The sequence below is a fragment of the Diabrotica undecimpunctata genome, chromosome 9 (genome assembly GCF_040954645.1).
Source record: "Diabrotica undecimpunctata isolate CICGRU chromosome 9, icDiaUnde3, whole genome shotgun sequence".
NCBI classification, from domain to species: Eukaryota; Metazoa; Arthropoda; class Insecta; order Coleoptera; family Chrysomelidae; genus Diabrotica; species Diabrotica undecimpunctata.
Genome location: NC_092811.1, coordinates 45,524,331 through 45,542,908, shown reverse-complemented (window position 1 = coordinate 45,542,908; position 18,578 = coordinate 45,524,331). Strand labels below are relative to the sequence as shown.

The following is an 18,578-nucleotide window of genomic DNA, read 5'->3' as shown; positions in this document are numbered from 1 at the left end:
GAAAATACAAACATTTTGTTATGTTGCAGTTTGTTATACAGTTTACAATTTTTGATAAAATTTATTGTATTGCTGATGTCTTCTTTTAGAGTTTCTTTCAAATTGTGTTTTATTTTTGCTGTCGATCTTGCTGTTGAGTACACTGGACAGTCTATCATTATATTATGTTGCACTGAAAATGGTATTTGACAGGTGTGGCAAATCGGCTGAGGGTCCTTGGAGATGATGTATCCATGTGTAAATTTTGTATGACCTAGCCGCAGTCTGTTAATAACTACTTGGTCATGTCTTTTAGCTGGGAGCGGTAGTAAAGCAGAAGTAACATCTGGTTTGATACTTTTTAATTTTGCTTCTGTTTGGTTCCATTTTACTTGTCAGGTTTTGTTCATGTAAGTTTTTATTAATGTTTTTTTGTCTGAAATTGGTATGTTTTGCATAATAGGAATTGTCATATTATTGATAGTTTCTGTTGCTGCTTTATCAACTGCTTCATTACCCTTTACCCCAACATGGGATGGTACCCATAAAAATGTTATGTTTTTACCACATGTTTGGGCATTGTATAGCATGTCTTTTATTAATGCTAAATTGGCATGAGTAGGATACATCTGCTTGACACCATTTAAGGCACTTAGAGAATCTGATATAATAAGAAAGTTTGTATCAATGCTGGTACATTGGTTCAGTGCGTTGAAGATTGCCTGCAGTTCTCCAGTATATATGCTACACTCCTTGGCTAGACGGGTGACAGAGGTGTTGTCTTCAAAAATAGCTGCAGCAGCTACACCATTACTGCGTTTAGAGGCATCAGTAAAAATTAGTTTGAAATCAGGGTATCTGGAGATGGTAGACCGGAATTGTTGTTGTATTTCAGAAGGATTGTGTGAATGTTTGGGATAGTTAAGTAAGGTAAAATCTACTTTTGGTATGTGAACTGTCCAGGGAGGAGACTGGCATCTGTTTGTAGAAGTGGCTCTCAATTGATGTATATCGAATTCAAATCGATTTATTCGTTCATTGAAAGGTAAGTTTCTAGGGCAATAATTTGAGTATAGATTTGGAGGGTTGCTCCTTATTAGGCTTGTTATAAACGGGTTTTCCTTTGCACTGCGATATTTAGTATCACAACACATTGCAAAATATTGTCTTCTGAGAGTTAATGGCCGTTCTCCTGTTAGGACTTGAAGGCTGCTAATTGGCGTGGTTCTGAAAGCTCCGAAAACTATGCGTAATGCTGTGGATTGGATGATGTCCAGTTTGTTGATTTGACTTTTAGTAGCAGTTTCGTAGCATATACATCCATAATCTAGTTTGCTTCTAATTAGAGCTTGATATAATCGCAGAAGAATAGTTGTGTCTGCGCCCCATTTGTGATTGGAAAGAACTTTTAGAAGATTTATTCTCTGTTGGTATGATTTAATTAGTTCATTTATGTGCGATGTCCATTTTAGTTGAGAGTAGTAGATATTGCGGCACTTGGCGCTGGGAAAATTTTACCGACCGTGGGAAAAAGCGGCATCCTTTGATGTTTGCACCTGCTCAGGTGTTCGGGTGACATCACGCTTACTGACAAGTCGAATCATTTTTTCTTTTCCTTTCTTTCCTCTTCTTCTTTTTCTTTCGCTAATCTGTTTTTCATCTCATGTTACCTTCTTCTATTCACTAATTGAACGTTCACTGCTTGACAGGGGAACTCAATATTTTATACACTGTTACATATAAGCTTTCGTTCTTTCGTCTAGTGCTCGACACATATTTTTTCGCCCAGTACTCTACATAGGTCTACGATTCTTTCCTCCAGTGCTATACATAGGTCTACGATTGTTTCCTCCAATGCTTTATATAGGTCTTCTTTTTTTTGTCCACGGCTAGACACAGATCTTGTCGCAAATCATCAAAGTGGTGTCCCACTGCCCAAATTAGATAACCAATATTTTCTTCTTTTCGTCCGTTGTCTACTTTTATATTTAGATGCTGATATATACAAGGTAAGGTGAGAAAACACAATTCATGTTACAGTGATAGTGGGGATATGATCACAGACGGTTCTTCGATAACCATCAGACAACAATTCCCCGATGCATATTAAAACATACAGAGAACACTTTACGTACTCAACTCAATAAGTGACAGCCCGGTTTGTAAGCGAGTCTGACAGACACCCTAAGTTTACAGTACTACTCCCACAATGTGGTACCTGGCGTGTTTCTGTGCGGCAAAAGTGGACCATCCGTTTATACTATAAAGGGGCCACCAAATATTCAACGTTGAAATGTGATATAATGTATCAATATGATCAATTATTAAAGAATAGTGACCAAAACTCTTGCGAGTTGCATACTATATTTTATCTACGATCATAAGTTAATTTTTTTAAAAAATCCAGAGTATATAATATACAGAAGAAATTTAAAAGGACAGTTTGAACAAAAATTCAGTCTTATCAGCAGTCAGTACGGAGAAGGTGCTACTGACAGAAAATGATATTAAAATGGTAGATAAGCGAAGGAATGAAATTGAGTGAATATATTATGAAAAAAAAAAACATATATTGAAGGCAAACGTAACCAATTCGGTTCGAACAAATTTTGTTCTTAACAGCATCCACCGCTAGTCGGTACGGTTACACGACTGCCGGAAGAGGTTTTGTTAGTATGGGACAAACAGTCAGTATGAAAGCGAAATGATTGTCTTTTTCCATCACACACTTGAATAAACATTTTTATTGATTTTATTAGAAGATACTTAAACTGAAAACTAAACTCCTGTTGGGTAACTGGCCATTAAAAACATACTTAAAAATTAACTCAGGAAAGCAGACCATTAAGATTTGTCGATCGATTTTCTTATTATTATTTTAGGTGACAACACGAACACTAGATCCTAATTTAATAAGATCGGTTCATAATTCGCCAATGGTCCATATCACATATCTTTGTGAATATTAAGTTTCAGTAGATGTTTTTTACGATCTAATGCTAGACAACTTTGTTACATTTTATTAAAAAGATGGCAACACGAACACTAAATCCTAATTGAATAAGATCGGTTCCTAATTTGCCAGTGGTCCACATCAGATATCTTTGTGAATAATATGTTTTAGTAGACGTCTTTTTACAATCTGAGGCTAGACAACTTTTTTTTACAATTTAGTAAAAAAGTGGCAGCACGAACACTAGATCCTAATTTAATAAGATCGGTTCATAATTCGCCAGTGGTCCATATCAGATATCTTTTGTGAATAATATGTTTTAGTAGACGTCTTTTTACAATCTGAGGCTAGACAACTTTTTTTTACAATTTAGTAAAAAAGTGGCAGCACGAACACTAGATCCTAATTTAATAAGATCGGTTCATAATTCGCCAGTGGTCCATATCAGATATCTTTGTGAATAATATGTTTTAGTAGACGTCTTTTTACAATTTGAGGCTAGACAACTTTTTTGTTACATTTTATTAAAAAAAGTGACAACACGAGCACTAGATCCTAATTTAATAAGATCGGTTCATAATTCACCAGTAATCCATATCAGATATCTTTTGTGAATAATATGTTTCAGTAGACGTCTTTTACGATCTGATGCTAGACAACTTTTTTTTACATTTTTATCAGATAAAAACGTAACAACTCGAACACTAGATCCTAATTTAATAAGATCGGTTGATAATTCGCCAATGGTCCATATCAGATATCTTTGTGAATAATATGTTTCAGTAGACATCTTTTACGATCTAATGCTAGACAACTCTTTGTTACGTTTTTATCAGAAAAATATGGCAACACGAACACTAGATCCTAATTTAATAAGATCGGTTCATAATTCGCCAATGGTCCATATCAGATATCTTTGTGAATAATATGTTTCAGTAGACGTCTTTACGATCTGATGCTAGACATATTTTTGTTACATTTTTATTAGAAAAAGGTGGCAACAGGAACACTTGATCTTAATTTATTAAGATCAGTTCATAATTCACCAGTAGTCGCTAACGGATATCTTTTTGGTAGTCTTAACATCTTCTAAAACTTAATGAACAAATTTTATGATATTTAACCCTAATATGCTATACATCGTTTTAAGATCTTTAAATTAATCAGTAACTCATAACAGATACCTGGTAACGTTGTTTTACTATAAAAATTTTAAAAGCCAACTACAATATGTGATAGAAAAACAGACAACCAAATAGACGCTGGATAATAGAGAACGGAAAACTAATTTATGAAAAATTCTTAAAAGACACATTTAATACTAATATAAAATATGTACATATAACTAAATAATAAAAAGCCGTGTATTAAAACTACAATAATCAATAATATTAACACTATAAATAAATTTATACATATTTTTAAATTTTCATTTTCTTATAACCAAAAGGAACGGAACTAAAATCTTCTAAAAATTTTCTTTTTGTAGAATGTGGTCGATAATTTTTATGGATTTCCTGTGTTATGACTTGTTGTTCTGTTGTTCGTCTAACTTGTTTACTTATGATTTTAATACCTTCTGACTTTACAAGTACCATCTTTTTAATAGTATCAAAATTAATTAATTGCGAGTTTAAATAATTAAGGGAAATTCCCTTAACTTTGCAACAAAATTTTTCGTCACCATTAGGAAGTATATATTTATAAGCATAATTTTTGGGGCCTCCAGAAACGAACTCCGAAATATGACCACCACTTAGCTCATCAGTTAAATCACCAATACAGTCACCGGTAGGAAGATCAGGCAGACCGTCTCTGGAAATGTACACAATTGAATCGGTATCATAATATAAAGTACGCTCGCCCACCATGTCTAAATAGGAATACAGTTTGAGGCGGGCTAGAGCCGTAACGTATGAGGCCAGAACGACGTTTACAGTGGAAGACATTGAAAATGCTTCTTCCACATACTCCCACGTAACAACCAGTGTTTCCTCGTTTACAGGAACCACAGTATTTACATAGATCGAGGGATTAATTATCATAGCAAAGAATTCTTTAGGATTGTTTACAATAGAAGTTTTGGGAAGATTTTCTCGCTGTGCAAATTTACCCCAGAACGAATTAAGCATTAATTTAGCTAACGATCTAAGGCCAGGATTCGCCGTTATTTCGGTAAACGACGTCTTCTATCTGGAGAAACTGTTCGATGTATCGGTTTTTTTCTTCGGCTGTTACACAACCACGGGGCCATCCTGAAGCTTGCTGCTTGATTTTGATGAATTTATTCATCATGTCGGAAAAGAGACCATTTTGATGTTTTGACAATTCACGGATTTCGTACGACCAGATTTCGTAGGTCTCAACTATTTTGTAACCCTTTTCCAAAGCTTTTACAACTTCTTCAATTACCCATGTTCCTGTAAGTGACTTCTGTTCGTCGGAATGCTGACATTCTCCTTGCATAAAGTCCTCGCTGCATTTACGACAAAGAACAAACATGCATTTATTGTTTATTTTTGCGGGTAGAACAGGATGATAAAGGTTTGAGGGAGGAAGTACTTTACACTTTATTAAACCAGATACTCGTGATAAATCTATATGCCGGCATTCATCTCCTACAAAAATTTTAGGATGACCTAGAGGAAATTTTCCACGCTTACATACCCAAGGGTATAGGGAACAAACATCGACATATTTAATCTTTTCATTTTCTTGAGCCTTATAATACTCCACGGTGTTACCAGTACGACCACCATACAAAGCATCCCTAGCATTTATAGGTTGAGTTCTCATTAAGGGGTGATCCTCAGTAAATGATTTTATCTCAGGCGTCATAGTTTTTCTGAAGGCACACTCCCAGATTTCAACGACTTCATATCCCAGAGATTTTAGATATTGATTTTTGGCAGCGGTTCTGTCATAACGATTTTCCATGCAGTGTGAAGGATCGTCATGAAGAGGAGCCAATCTGTTTTCGGGATAACATTGGGGACAACCATGATAGTAACAACCCTGAAATTCAAACACGATATTTTCGTAAAGACCATCCACTTTACAAGTATTAATAACAGCCTCAAATCCTCGTGCAGCATGCTGTATTTTAATATTACGCTGTTTCTCTTCCCAAAGTAGCCACTGCAGAGCTATTTTTGACTGATTATCTTTAAAACGATAACCACCTTTAGGAATAAGACCTATTGTGTCAGATTGTAGAAAATTTCGCCTAAATACTTTACTACAAGTCGAGGCTACGGTAGTAGCTTCCATAAAAGGACAGACATTTGACGTATTCAATAATTGTTTCCTAAATGTAAGACAAGCCTGTGTTAATATCATGACATCGGAAATACAATAGTCAACGATCTCTTTCTGAAAATCAAAAACATAACCGTTAGCAACTTTAGCAGTATGCCAATTTATTAACTTATCACGTGCATCCTTCTTCAAATTATCGATATCATAGAATTTTAGAGAAGGTATAGGTCCGAGATAAGATTGATTTTCCCCTTTATTAAACAAATGTGGGAAATAGCCCTTTTTTAACTCTGTTAAACCAAAAGCTTTTGGTAAAGCTGACAAGGCCATAGGAAAATAATTAAGACTGTCGAGAAAACGGACATTCCCAACACTCATCGAAACTAACTTCGTACCCCGCATGATAAGATCAGGGGTTAAATCGGTCTTTGTGAGGATGTAATTCAACACGAACTGATTATCGAAACCCCCTCCGTTATGTGCCAAAACGACAACATTCTTATTAAATTTTTTCCTAATTTGAAGAACATATTCAATAAAAATAGAAATAACATTTTCGTTTAAAACATTTAGACGAAAACCGCATGTTTGACAAAACTGTAATTTTTCTTCCTGAAGACAATTGTAACATCGCTGACTAAATACACAGAGATTTGGTTCTTGAAGAAGTGAACCATCTAGCAATATTTTTTCCTGACGAGTCTCAAGATCATAAAAAATGAACAAAAAATCTTTTGAGGGAGGTTTACCAGAATCAGGCTGCATGTAACAAAGATGATCTGATGGGTAATTTTTACCACAAGTTTTACAGAAGATCTCCCCACAGATATGACTTTTAGTGTAGATTTTGTAACATTGCTTACACCTTTTAATTTTGTCACATATGTCGTTAATGTGAACGTTGAAACATACCTCACCATAAAAGTCCCGGCCGCATTTATCGCAGGGAACTTTAACAGCTTCTTTGGAACAAGCTGGTGAACGACGACATGCAAAGCACGTATCAACGCAGCTGTGTCCGTCTTTATGGTCGTAGGGTTGATAACATTTATCACAGAAATACGTACTGATAAACGCACTGGTCAGTGACCGAATTACATTAAAATGACCTTTATGAAAGAGAAGGTTTAATTTTGGTCCGTAAGTGTGCCCCTCATAAATGACATCACGTCCCTTAGTTCCATATCTATAGACCACAATCTTATAGTCTGTTAGATATGCCTGAAACTGTTGCAACTCAGGAATTCCAGCTCCCTCACTAGGAATAACAACACCAGACCTATCTATTAACTGCAATGCTCTTTCCCGTTGTATTTTCCCTCTATCGCGACATATTTTTGTAAGTTCAGGGTCTTTGTCAACGTAAGCTTTGGCTACAACCAAAGCGTATGCAAGGCATAGGTTATCGTTGTTTTTAATAACAACAATTCCTCGCCGTTTAGAACACTCCTCTTTAAATGAATTGTACTTACGACCTCTACCCTTTCCAGTAGGCATTTTTACGGTAGTAATACCAAGACAAAACGTTTCGGTGTTTAAACCGGTGCTGTTGCTCTGATATATGGAACTTATGTGGTTCCATATATCGTCAACTGTCACCTCTGAGGCTGGTTTTAACCTCATCCATCCCTGACCTCTAACGAAATCCTTGGAGCAAAAAGTGAAACCGACCTGATCATGTGGCAAAATATTTACAGTACCCTTTCGAACAATATCCTCGATGGCCTTTTTAATCCAACTTACGGGTTCCTCACCTGGCGGTACATCCTTAATTTTAAATTCCAGAGTTCGTCCCTGGACACCAAATTTACGGATTTTCGTGGTTTGATCTCTGACAATTAAAAACTTTTCCATTTTACGTATAATAAACTTATAAATTATTGTAAAATCAAAAAAATCAAAAAGTCAAATTTTTCAAAAAAAAATTATTATACTCACCAAAGTACGTCTGAACACTAGAAATATCTGGAACAGACTAAATAAAATACTTTAACGTAAGGTATAAGGTAGACTTCTAGCTGGACGGAAAACTGAACGATAATTCCAAAGGCCCCAAAAAGGTTTAGATTTATGTAAAAATGTGTAAGAATCAATCTAAAAGAGTAGATCTGTTTAAATTTATAAATTTGGTTACACCTTAAAAGTGGGTAACAGTGCTACACAAAACCAAACATGAAAGTAGTGGAAGAAGCGTTGTATTAATAAAAAAAAAACTATACCTCACTTGATCGTTTATTGTAGCGGCCACAATGCCTAAACCGTGCGATTGAAGAACGGCGTGAGATTGTCAGGATGTACTGCAGAAGTTAAAAACATGTGTGAAGTATGCAATATACCTAAGGCATATGAAGTAAAAAGCACATCAAAAAAAAAAAAATTGTAAAGATATTAAATACTATGGACTTAATATAAATGTCATATGCTATAAATATCACAAAAAAAAAAAATATGAGCCGAGAAAGAAGCCATTTATAACATGTTGCTAAAAGCTTTGAAAAAGGTTCAAAGTTCAAACTTTCCCGAATTATGTAATTTTAAATAATTCGTTAACAATTTATAATAAAAATACTAAAAAGTAACCTTTTGTAAAATATATGTAAGCATCAACACAGAACCCGGTACTAATAACATTAGGTCAAAATCGGGGTAAATGGATACCGTTTACCACTAAATTCTGGTCTATTAGTTATAAGGCATTTAAGAAATAGCAGTATCAATACGACAAAACTTGGTCCAGTATGAAATTTATGGTAAAATTACGGGGCGGTTTGTATTTATAAACAATTTAAAAAATTTAAGAGAAGGTGCATGTAAGAAGGAAAAGAGCTTTCCCAAAAAGTTTATTTATAGTGATTGTTAGAATTAATTCGGAAGTTTTAATTTGGTATCTTTTCTACTTAGAATTTATTTATTGGGAACAATTATTTACACAAGTAACACATCTCGAGAAAATTTATAAACGGACACTTTCGATAACCCTTTAAAATATATATTTACACAAGAATTTTCGCATTTAATATTTTGCGGTTAGTAGTGTATATTTCAATAGATATAAAGGACAAAAACGTTTATTAACATGTATAACAAAGTTGTAAAAGCACAGTAAAAAATTGTCAAACTTTTCCGAAATAAAAGAAAAATTAATAAAAGTATAGTATTTCTTGAAGATATATTTAAAAGATTCGTAGCTTACTTGAAAAATGTTAAGATTTTTCACTAATATTTTCTCTTTTTAAATTTGTTTATCTATACATACCAATAAAAAACTGCATATATTTTAAAAACTATAACGATTTACCTTATGAACTCCCTAATAACTGTTAAGTAACCACATATACAATAAAATATATTTTTTAAACCTACAAAACAAGCAAATTTTCATGTGTGATATCATACAGCAAAATTAAAATACATTTACCGATTTACAAGAAATTAATCAACAGTTTGAATTTTTAAATTAAATCTTATTTGTGTAACCTGCCTTCATCAATTTGACACATTTGTAAAGAAATCACTATAAGGTAAAAAGTAAATGGCCTATAAATCAAATATATACACTTTGTAATACCTGTGACAAGATTTTCTCATCTCTGAGGTAAAACAGTTAAGTAGCATAAACGCCTAATTTAATTACGAATATTTATAAAAATCACGTTTTAATACAGTTAAACTAAATATATTTAATATACTGGGGTGAATGTATTCAAACGCATGTGCTCCTCAAAATGCGGGATACAAAAGTATTAGTATCCATGCCATTGACCTCCTCCTCATTTTGCCCATACACACTACTTTTGCATCTCGCATTTTAAGGAGCAGGTGCGGTTTAATACATTCACCCCACTTTTCTTGTCATAACAAGTTGTATTCTTAACCTATATATAAAATAATAGTCGATATTTGGTATGAGTTCTAATTAGTATTTTGTGGTAAAGTAACAAACCTAGTGATTTAGTGAATTTTTTATTAAAGGTAAGCTAAATGATATTTTACTTCGAATAATAATTGGTTTTGTAGAAATAATTAACGCGTTGACGGTGATAACTGTTCTTATTTTTTTTTTGTTTACTTAAAATATCTTTATTTTATTTGTGGCTGCTTGGTAATAATTGTTAGTGAGTGCGTTAAGGTAAATCTTTGTTATAGTTTTTTTGAATATGCCGTTTGTTTTATTGGTATGTAAAGGTTAATAAATTTTAATAAACTATAAAACAAAGAAAAATATTATCTTACACTTTTAAGTAAGATTTGAATCTTTTCAGTATATCTTCATAAAATTATATACTTTCAACATTTTTCTTTTATTTCGGTAATTTGGCCAAATTTTAACTTTGCAGTTACAACTTTTGAAAAGTACTAATACATCCATCAATTTCTTCAAATAAGTTAAGATACTTTTATTTATATATATATATATATATATATATATATATATATATATATATATATATATAAATTAATGACTATAAAAATAGTGTAAATTCTTTTGTAACCAAATCTTCTAAAAAGGTCATACGTAGTGGAGTTCCCAAAAGTTTAGATTTATTAATAAATCTCTCAATTATCGCCCATAGGTACCTATTTCTATTCCTAATACCTAACTAACCATTAAATTCAAGATAATATTAAATTATACATTTTTAATTAGTTCTAACCATGCTATAAATGGATCTTGGAAATGAACATTTTAAAATTATATAGGAATTTCTTGGAATTGGTCTTGGGTTTTATATTTAGATACCTATTATAGTTTACTCGTTATTTGGTATTCTATATTAGTACTACCGAATTAATTAAAATGAACGAAATTTTTTTTTTTAATATTAAAAATTTTTCGTTCTGTTAAAACATAATTAAAAAATATTGCTTTTAATTTTTTTGACTAAGATGGTTTTTATATTTGAAAAATCTTTAAAGTAGTTGTACGTATACAAAGGAGTTAGAAAGAAAGGAATATATTTTTATAGTTTTTCTACGTTACCGTTCAATCGAGAAAATTAATAAATACGATCAAAGAAAAAAGCTGTCTTAACCCTTTCGAAATTGCATAATAGGGTTGTTAGGGCCATGCATGTCACAAAATAATAAGTTATTCAGAGACAGTTAAATATATTTAGTTTAACTGTATTAAAACGTGATTTTTATAAATATTCGTAATTAAATTAGGCGTTTATGCTACTTAACTGTTTTACCTCAGAGATGAGAAAATCTTGTCACAGGTATTACAAAGTGTATATATTTGATTTATAGGCCATTTACTTTTTACCTTATAGTGATTTCTTTACAAATGTGTCAAATTGATGAAGGCAGGTTACACAAATAAGATTTAATTTAAAAATTCAAACTGTTGATTAATTTCTTGTAAATCGGTAAATGTATTTTAATTTTGCTGTATGATATCACACATGAAAATTTGCTTGTTTTGTAGGTTTAAAAAATATATTTTATTGTATATGTGGTTACTTAACAGTTATTAGGGAGTTCATAAGGTAAATCGTTATAGTTTTTAAAATATATGCAGTTTTTTATTGGTATGTATAGATAAACAAATTTAAAAAGAGAAAATATTAGTGAAAAATCTTAACATTTTTCAAGTAAGCTACGAATCTTTTAAATATATCTTCAAGAAATACTATACTTTTATTAATTTTTCTTTTATTTCGGAAAAGTTTGACAATTTTTTACTGTGCTTTTACAACTTTGTTATACATGTTAATAAACGTTTTTGTCCTTTATATCTATTGAAATATACACTACTAACCGCAAAATATTAAATGCGAAAATTCTTGTGTAAATATATATTTTAAAGGGTTATCGAAAGTGTCCGTTTATAAATTTTCTCGAGATGTGTTACTTGTGTAAATAATTGTTCCCAATAAATAAATTCTAAGTAGAAAAGATACCAAATTAAAACTTCCGAATTAATTCTAACAATCACTATAAATAAACTTTTTGGGAAAGCTCTTTTCCTTCTTACATGCACCTTCTCTTAAATTTTTTAAATTGTTTATAAATACAAACCGCCCCGTAATTTTACCATAAATTTCATACTGGACCAAGTTTTGTCGTATTGATACTGCTATTTCTTAAATGCCTTATAACTAATAGACCAGAATTTAGTGGTAAACGGTATCCATTTACCCCGATTTTGACCTAATGTTATTAGTACCGGGTTCTGTGTTGATGCTTACATATATTTTACAAAAGGTTACTTTTTAGTATTTTTATTATAAATTGTTAACGAATTATTTAAAATTACATAATTCGGGAAAGTTTGAACTTTGAACCTTTTTCAAAGCTTTTAGCAACATGTTATAAATGGCTTCTTTCTCGGCTCATATTTTTTTTTTGTGATATTTATAGCATATGACATTTATATTAAGTCCATAGTATTTAATATCTTTACAATTTTTTTTTTGATGTGCTTTTTACTTCATATGACTTAGGTATATTGCATACTTCACACATGTTTTTAACTTCTGCAGTACATCCTGACAATCTCACGCCGTTCTTCAATCGCACGGTTTAGGCATTGTGGCCGCTACAATAAACGATCAAGTGAGGTATAGTTTTTTTTTTTATTAATACAACGCTTCTTCCACTACTTTCATGTTTGGTTTTGTGTAGCACTGTTACCCACTTTTAAGGTGTAACCAAATTTATAAATTTAAACAGATCTACTCTTTTAGATTGATTCTTACACATTTTTACATAAATCTAAACCTTTTTGGGGCCTTTGGAATTATCGTTCAGTTTTCCGTCCAGCTAGAAGTCTACCTTTGTTGCCGAGAGGGGGCATTTGGGCCTGTAGGACCCATCGCCGGCTCTTCGGGCTTCTTCCTATCCCCGGAATTGGATCGGGTATTCACCATCTTTGGTTTGTCGCTGGTAGAAAGGTTAAATACTACCGCTGTTATAAATAACAGTTCCAGTGACAAATATCTGTTATAGGTAACGGTTCCAAGGAACAGTTACAAAGTAACAGAGCAAAAATGGAAAACAGATAGGTAAAAATGATCTAAGTATTCCTTGGCTTACGGAAGGAATAACTTAGTAAACAATTAAATTAAATGGTATAAAAATATAATGCAAAGAAAAAAATGTTTCTAAGTGTTTCTTGACTTACGGAAGAAACAACTTAGGACAGAAATATAGATAAATGAAATATGTAAATGTGAGAGTAAAATATGGAAATATTTCTAAGTGTTTCTTAACTTACGGAAGAAACGACTTAGAGTGGAAAAATAAAATACTCAAAATATAAAACGAGAAATGCAAAAATGAAACAGATTATAGAAATATGTCTAAGTGTTTCTTGACTTACGGAAGAAACAACTTAGAATAGAAAATAAACAAGAGAATCAAATATAGTAAAATAAATGCACAAATATTTATAAGTGTTTCTTGACTTACGGAAGAAACGACTTATAAAAGAAAATAAGAAAAATCAAATATAGAAAAGATGTGAAAATATTGCTAAGTGTTTCTTGACTTACGGAAGAAACAACTTAGCATAAAATAGAAAATGAAAGAAACAAATGTATTAAGTATTTTCTTAACTTAAGAAAAATATCTTAGATAAAATATCGGAAATAATAATGCAACAATGATTATGAAAATATTTCTAAGAGTTCTTTGACTTACCGGAAAAGAACGGCTTAGACAAACAATTAAAATAACAAGTCAAATATTCAGAGAAATATTTCTAAGAGTTCTTTGACTTACCGGAAAGAACTACTTAGACAAAGTACAAATCAAAATGTAAAATATAAAAAGCAAGATAAATATTTCTAAGTGTTCTTAACTTACGGAAGAACAACTTAGACACAAAATACAAGAAAAATAAACAATCAAAATAACCAATTAAAATATCAAACAATCAGTATATGAACAAATATAGATCAAAGTAATATTCTAACCTGAAAAGGTCTGAATATACAATAATGCTAAAATAAAAATGGTATATAAGAAATCAGAAATAAAACAATAACTTAGTTGGGACAATAATAGCACCAACTAGGTCTACAGTAGAAGAGGCAAGCTCGACTGACCGATGAGAGAAAATCTACCTGCTTTTATGTAAAACAAATCCTTTGTTTTACGAAGCGAAAGTGGATTTTCCCTGCATCGAATCAATTAGAAATTTGGTCCCGGTGGTCCAGGTGGTCCAGGTGTTTCGGCCAGGCTACTTAATTCACCCGGCTGGGGCCTTACGACGTTTCAAAACACGTAGAGTTACTCGATTCACCCTGGTGTCTGTAACGTTTCGTAACAGGGCCCCGTTATCCTCAGCTGTTCTGGCAGGGCTACTTAATTCACCCTGAGGAAGGTCTTACGACGTCGTGAAGATATAAGGTTACTCAGTTCACCTTGATATCTACACGTGTCGTAATAACCTTAATCCTGCTCTGGAGGTTCGTCCCTAGGTGGAGGAGCAGCGCGGATGTCATCTACATGGATGGTCCTATTCACGTCCCGGTCGCGGTGTATCTCATAGGTATGATCGCCTAGCACCTTCAGGATCGTGTGTGGTCCCGTCCATGTCGGTCCGAAGTTCCCTCGGACGTGGTTCCTCACCATGACCTGCTCTCCTTCGATGAACCTCCTGGCGGGTGGAGCGTTAGGGTTGTCAGGAAACATGTTCCTCGCATATACAGTGGCCTTTTGAACCGCTCTGGCAACCCTTTCGTCTCGTCTGGCTGCGGTGTTTGCCAGACGATGCTCACGCTGTGTTTCTTCTGCGCGCCGTGGCAGATAGCCTAGCAGAAGTTCAGCGGGTGTTTCCTGGGTGGCCTCGTTCCTCCGTGTCCTTAGGCTGAACATGATGTCAGCCAGGTAGGATTCCCATTTCGGATCATTTGCAGTTTTGCATCGGGCGCGGAGTCCCTTTTTGAGCTCCTGAGCTCGGCGTTCAACCGGGTTGGCCCTCTGGTGGAAGATAGGGCTAAATTCGGCTTTGATGTTGTGCCGTCTCAAGAATCTCTCCCATGCATCTGTCCGAAATTGGGCTGCGTTGTCCGTGATGAGGGTGGTAGGTTTCCCCCAGCGGCCGCAGATTTCCTCCTTGAGGAACTGGATGATGTCCCGGCTTTTTGTAGATTGGACGCATCGATATTCCACCCAGTTGCTCAAGCAATCTGTCGCCAAGAGGATGTAGCGGTTGCGTGTTCCTCTGGCTGGTGGATATGGTCCCAAAATGTCGAAGGACACTCTCTCCCAGGGGTTGGCGGGTTCCCTGGGCATCACAGGAGCTGCTGGTTGTCGTGGAGCAGCTTTGGTCCTCAAGCAGGTCAGGCAGGACTTGACGTAGGCGCGAACATCCTTTGATAATGTGGGCCAGTAATAGATATTTTTAATGGCCCGGATGGTCTCGTCTTGTCCTGGGTGGTTGGCCTCCTCTGAGTCGTGATAGACCTTCATCACATCCTTCCGGAGGGATGGGGGTACTATCAGCGTCCTGTGGTCTGGTCCAGCGTTGTAGTAAGCGGCGTTATCGACTAGTGTGAATTTACGGAGAAGGTTTTCTTCGACTTCGTTCCGTGGTCCACGTCCGGAGATCTCTAGGTAGCGTCTCCGAAACCGCTGCATACCGTGGTGTGTCTGGTGGCTTCTCCGGATTTTATCCTGGAGTGGTAGGTCAACCAGATCATCTAGGATGGGGTTGGTGTCTTCATCCTCGTCGACGTCCTCCATCATACATAGTAGAGGAAAGGACTCGTCTTCCTCCACGTCCGTTGTAGGCCAGCTAAGTCGCACCACTTCCTCGTCTTGGTCAGCTTCTTCTTCTCTCTCCGTGGTTGGGTTCCTGGACAAGTGGTCAGGGAGTTCGTTCTCCTTCCCTGGGATATGTATCACGGTGAAGTTGAACTCCTGAAGTAGCAAGGCCCATCGGGATAGTTTGGCCTTGTCTTCCTTGAACCGATGGAGCCACAGGAGAGCCTGACTGTCGGTGTACAGCGTGAAGTGCTGATCCTGGAGGAAGTGCTTGTACCTCTTGAGTGCCCAAACTAATGCGAGGCACTCTTTCTCGTTAATATGGTAACGGGTTTCTGCTGGTTTTAACTTCGTGGAGGCATATGCGATGACTCTCTTGTCGTCTTGGGTTCCTTGGAACAGGACTGCGCCCATGCCGACATCGGAGGCATCCGTCTGGAGGCAGAAGGGTTTGGACGCGTCTGGTCGGTGGAGTAGGAGATCTCCCTCGATTTCGATCTTGAGACGTTGGAAGGCGGCTTCTGCGGCGTCGTTCCAGTGCATCCGTCTCTTATTACCCTTGGTGAGGTCCGTCAAGGGTGTTATGATGTCCGAAAATCGAGGGATGAAATCCCTTAACCAGTTGGCTGTCCCGATGAAGCTTCGCAGTTGCTTCATCGTCCGTGGAGTGTCGAAGCCTTTGATTTTCTCCACATGCTTCTCCAGAGGTTGGGTGTTGGCAGAGGTGATTTTGTGTCCTAGGTACTCCAGTTCGTCTGCTGCGAATTTACACTTTTTTAGGGATGCCCATAGTCCGTGTGTCCGAAGTCTCTCTAGAACCAGGCGGAGGTGGTTCTGGTGTTGGGTCCAGTCTTCTGAATAGATGATAATATCATCCATGTATACCTTGATGAAAACATCGATGTATCCTGCGAAGACTGAAGTCACGAGCTTCTGGAACACAGCTGGTCCGTTCTTGAGGCCGAAGGGCATCACCGTAAATTCGTATGAGGACCCGTCAGGCAGGCTGAACGCTGTCTTCGGGCTGGAGTCCTTGTGCAGTGGGACTTGCCAAAATCCACTCTTCAGATCTAAGGTGGTGAAGATCTGAGCCGTGCCAATCTCTTTGATGGAGTCGTGGATTGGTGGCATGCTGGAGGCTTCGTCGATGGTCACGTTGTTAAGCTTCCTATAGTCTACGCAGAAACGGGGGGTGCCATCCTTCTTGGTTACAATAACCACCGGGCTATTGTAAGGAGATTTGCTGGGGCGGATGACTCCTGCGGCTAGCATCTCTCTCACCTCCTTGGCCATTATCTGCTTCTTCTCCGTAGAATATTTATAGGGCTTAACGTTGATAGGCGTGGCGTCGGTCACTTCGATTTTCATTTCGGTGGCCTTGGTGGTCGGCTGACGTAGACGGTCGTCGAAAACGTCATCGTACTCTTGAATCAACTTTTCAACTTGTTGCAAAGCGAAGGATGGAGCTTGATGGGGTTCCAGCCGCTGCGTCCTGGATTGCCTTTTTGCTGGGTTCTTCCAGTAAATGGTGGTTCTGCAGGTGGTACCGACGTGTAGACATTTACGTGGTATGTCTACATTGGCCTCTTCCTGTTCCAACCAAGGCATCCCCAACACAACGTCGTGGTTCAAGTCCTCCATAACCACGCAGTTGACGGTTGAATCCAGAGTCTCGATGTTAATCTTGACTTCAGCAGTCCCTAGGGTGCGGGACGTGCTGCCCGTGCACGCCAGCTGAACCAATCCTGATCCTCGTTGCAGGTCCCGTCTCTGGATCAATCTCTGGTGAATGAAGTTCCCAGATGCACCGGTGTCGACTAAGATCTTCACACGTTGTCCGTTGATCCTTCCATGGAGTTGGGGGAGGCCTGTCGTCGAGGGTCGTGTCTGAATCGGGTTCAGTTGGGGCACCATCTTCACAACAGGGTTTAGTTGGCGCCCCTGTTGGCGTTTCCCTGGTTCTGAGGTAGTGGAGGTGGTGGTTGGCTCATCGGTGGCATCCTGGACTGTCTGTTGGGGTTCCTCCATTCCTCGATCACTTCAGGGTGGCGTGGTGTGTTGTTTTGACGTGGGGGACGGTAGTGCTGTCGCTGTCGGGATTGTTGCTGGGATTGATGTTGGGGTTTGTTAGCGACGGTGTTCCGGCGGGTATCAGCTTCCATTCCTTGGGCTATTGTTAGGAGGTCCTCCTCGGTCTTTGGAATGTTCACTCGTAGGCAGATCGCGATGTCGGGTCTTAGTTGGTTTACGATGGTGATACACCTCTGGTCCTCAGGGGTGTATGGTGCGAGACGTCTGAATAAGGCTGATTTACCGTTGATAAAGTCCTCCGTGGGTTCATCCTTCCGTTGATGCTCTCCATGAAGTTTTGACGTCAAGGCTGAAATCACGGCAGGGTCGTTATATTTCCTTAGGAGACGGTCTCGGAATGTGTCGTACGGCAGGTCCGTGTGTGTAAACTTCTGGGCCCATTTCTTCGCATCGCCGTGGAGTGAGTTGTCGATGAGATAGTCTATCCAGTTGTCCTCGTCATCGCTTGCATTAGGGCAGAGATGAAGTCAGCTGTAGAAGGCTGGCTTGAAGACGGTCCTGGGGTCGTGAGTTCGGGTTTTGTTTGTTGGGCGCCATGTTGCCGAGAGGGGGCATTTGGGCCTGTAGGACCCATCGCCGGCTC

The 18,578-nt window shown here is 36.8% G+C and overlaps 1 protein-coding gene across 1 annotated transcript; it reads right to left on the bottom strand.

Moving 5' to 3' along the window:
- Positions 1-5,080: 5,080 nt before the first annotated feature.
- On the bottom strand, positions 5,081-8,044 carry LOC140450591 (uncharacterized). The gene has a single exon (XM_072544247.1). It carries the CDS (start codon positions 8,042-8,044, stop codon positions 5,081-5,083), a length of 2,964 nt encoding a protein of 987 aa, XP_072400348.1.
- Between the last annotated feature and the right edge of the window lie 10,534 nt (positions 8,045-18,578).

Excerpts from the sequence above, each read along its gene's own strand:
- LOC140450591 (XM_072544247.1), bottom strand. The coding sequence starts at position 8,044 with ATGGAAAAGTTTTTAATTGTCAGAGATCAAACCACGAAAATCCGTAAA.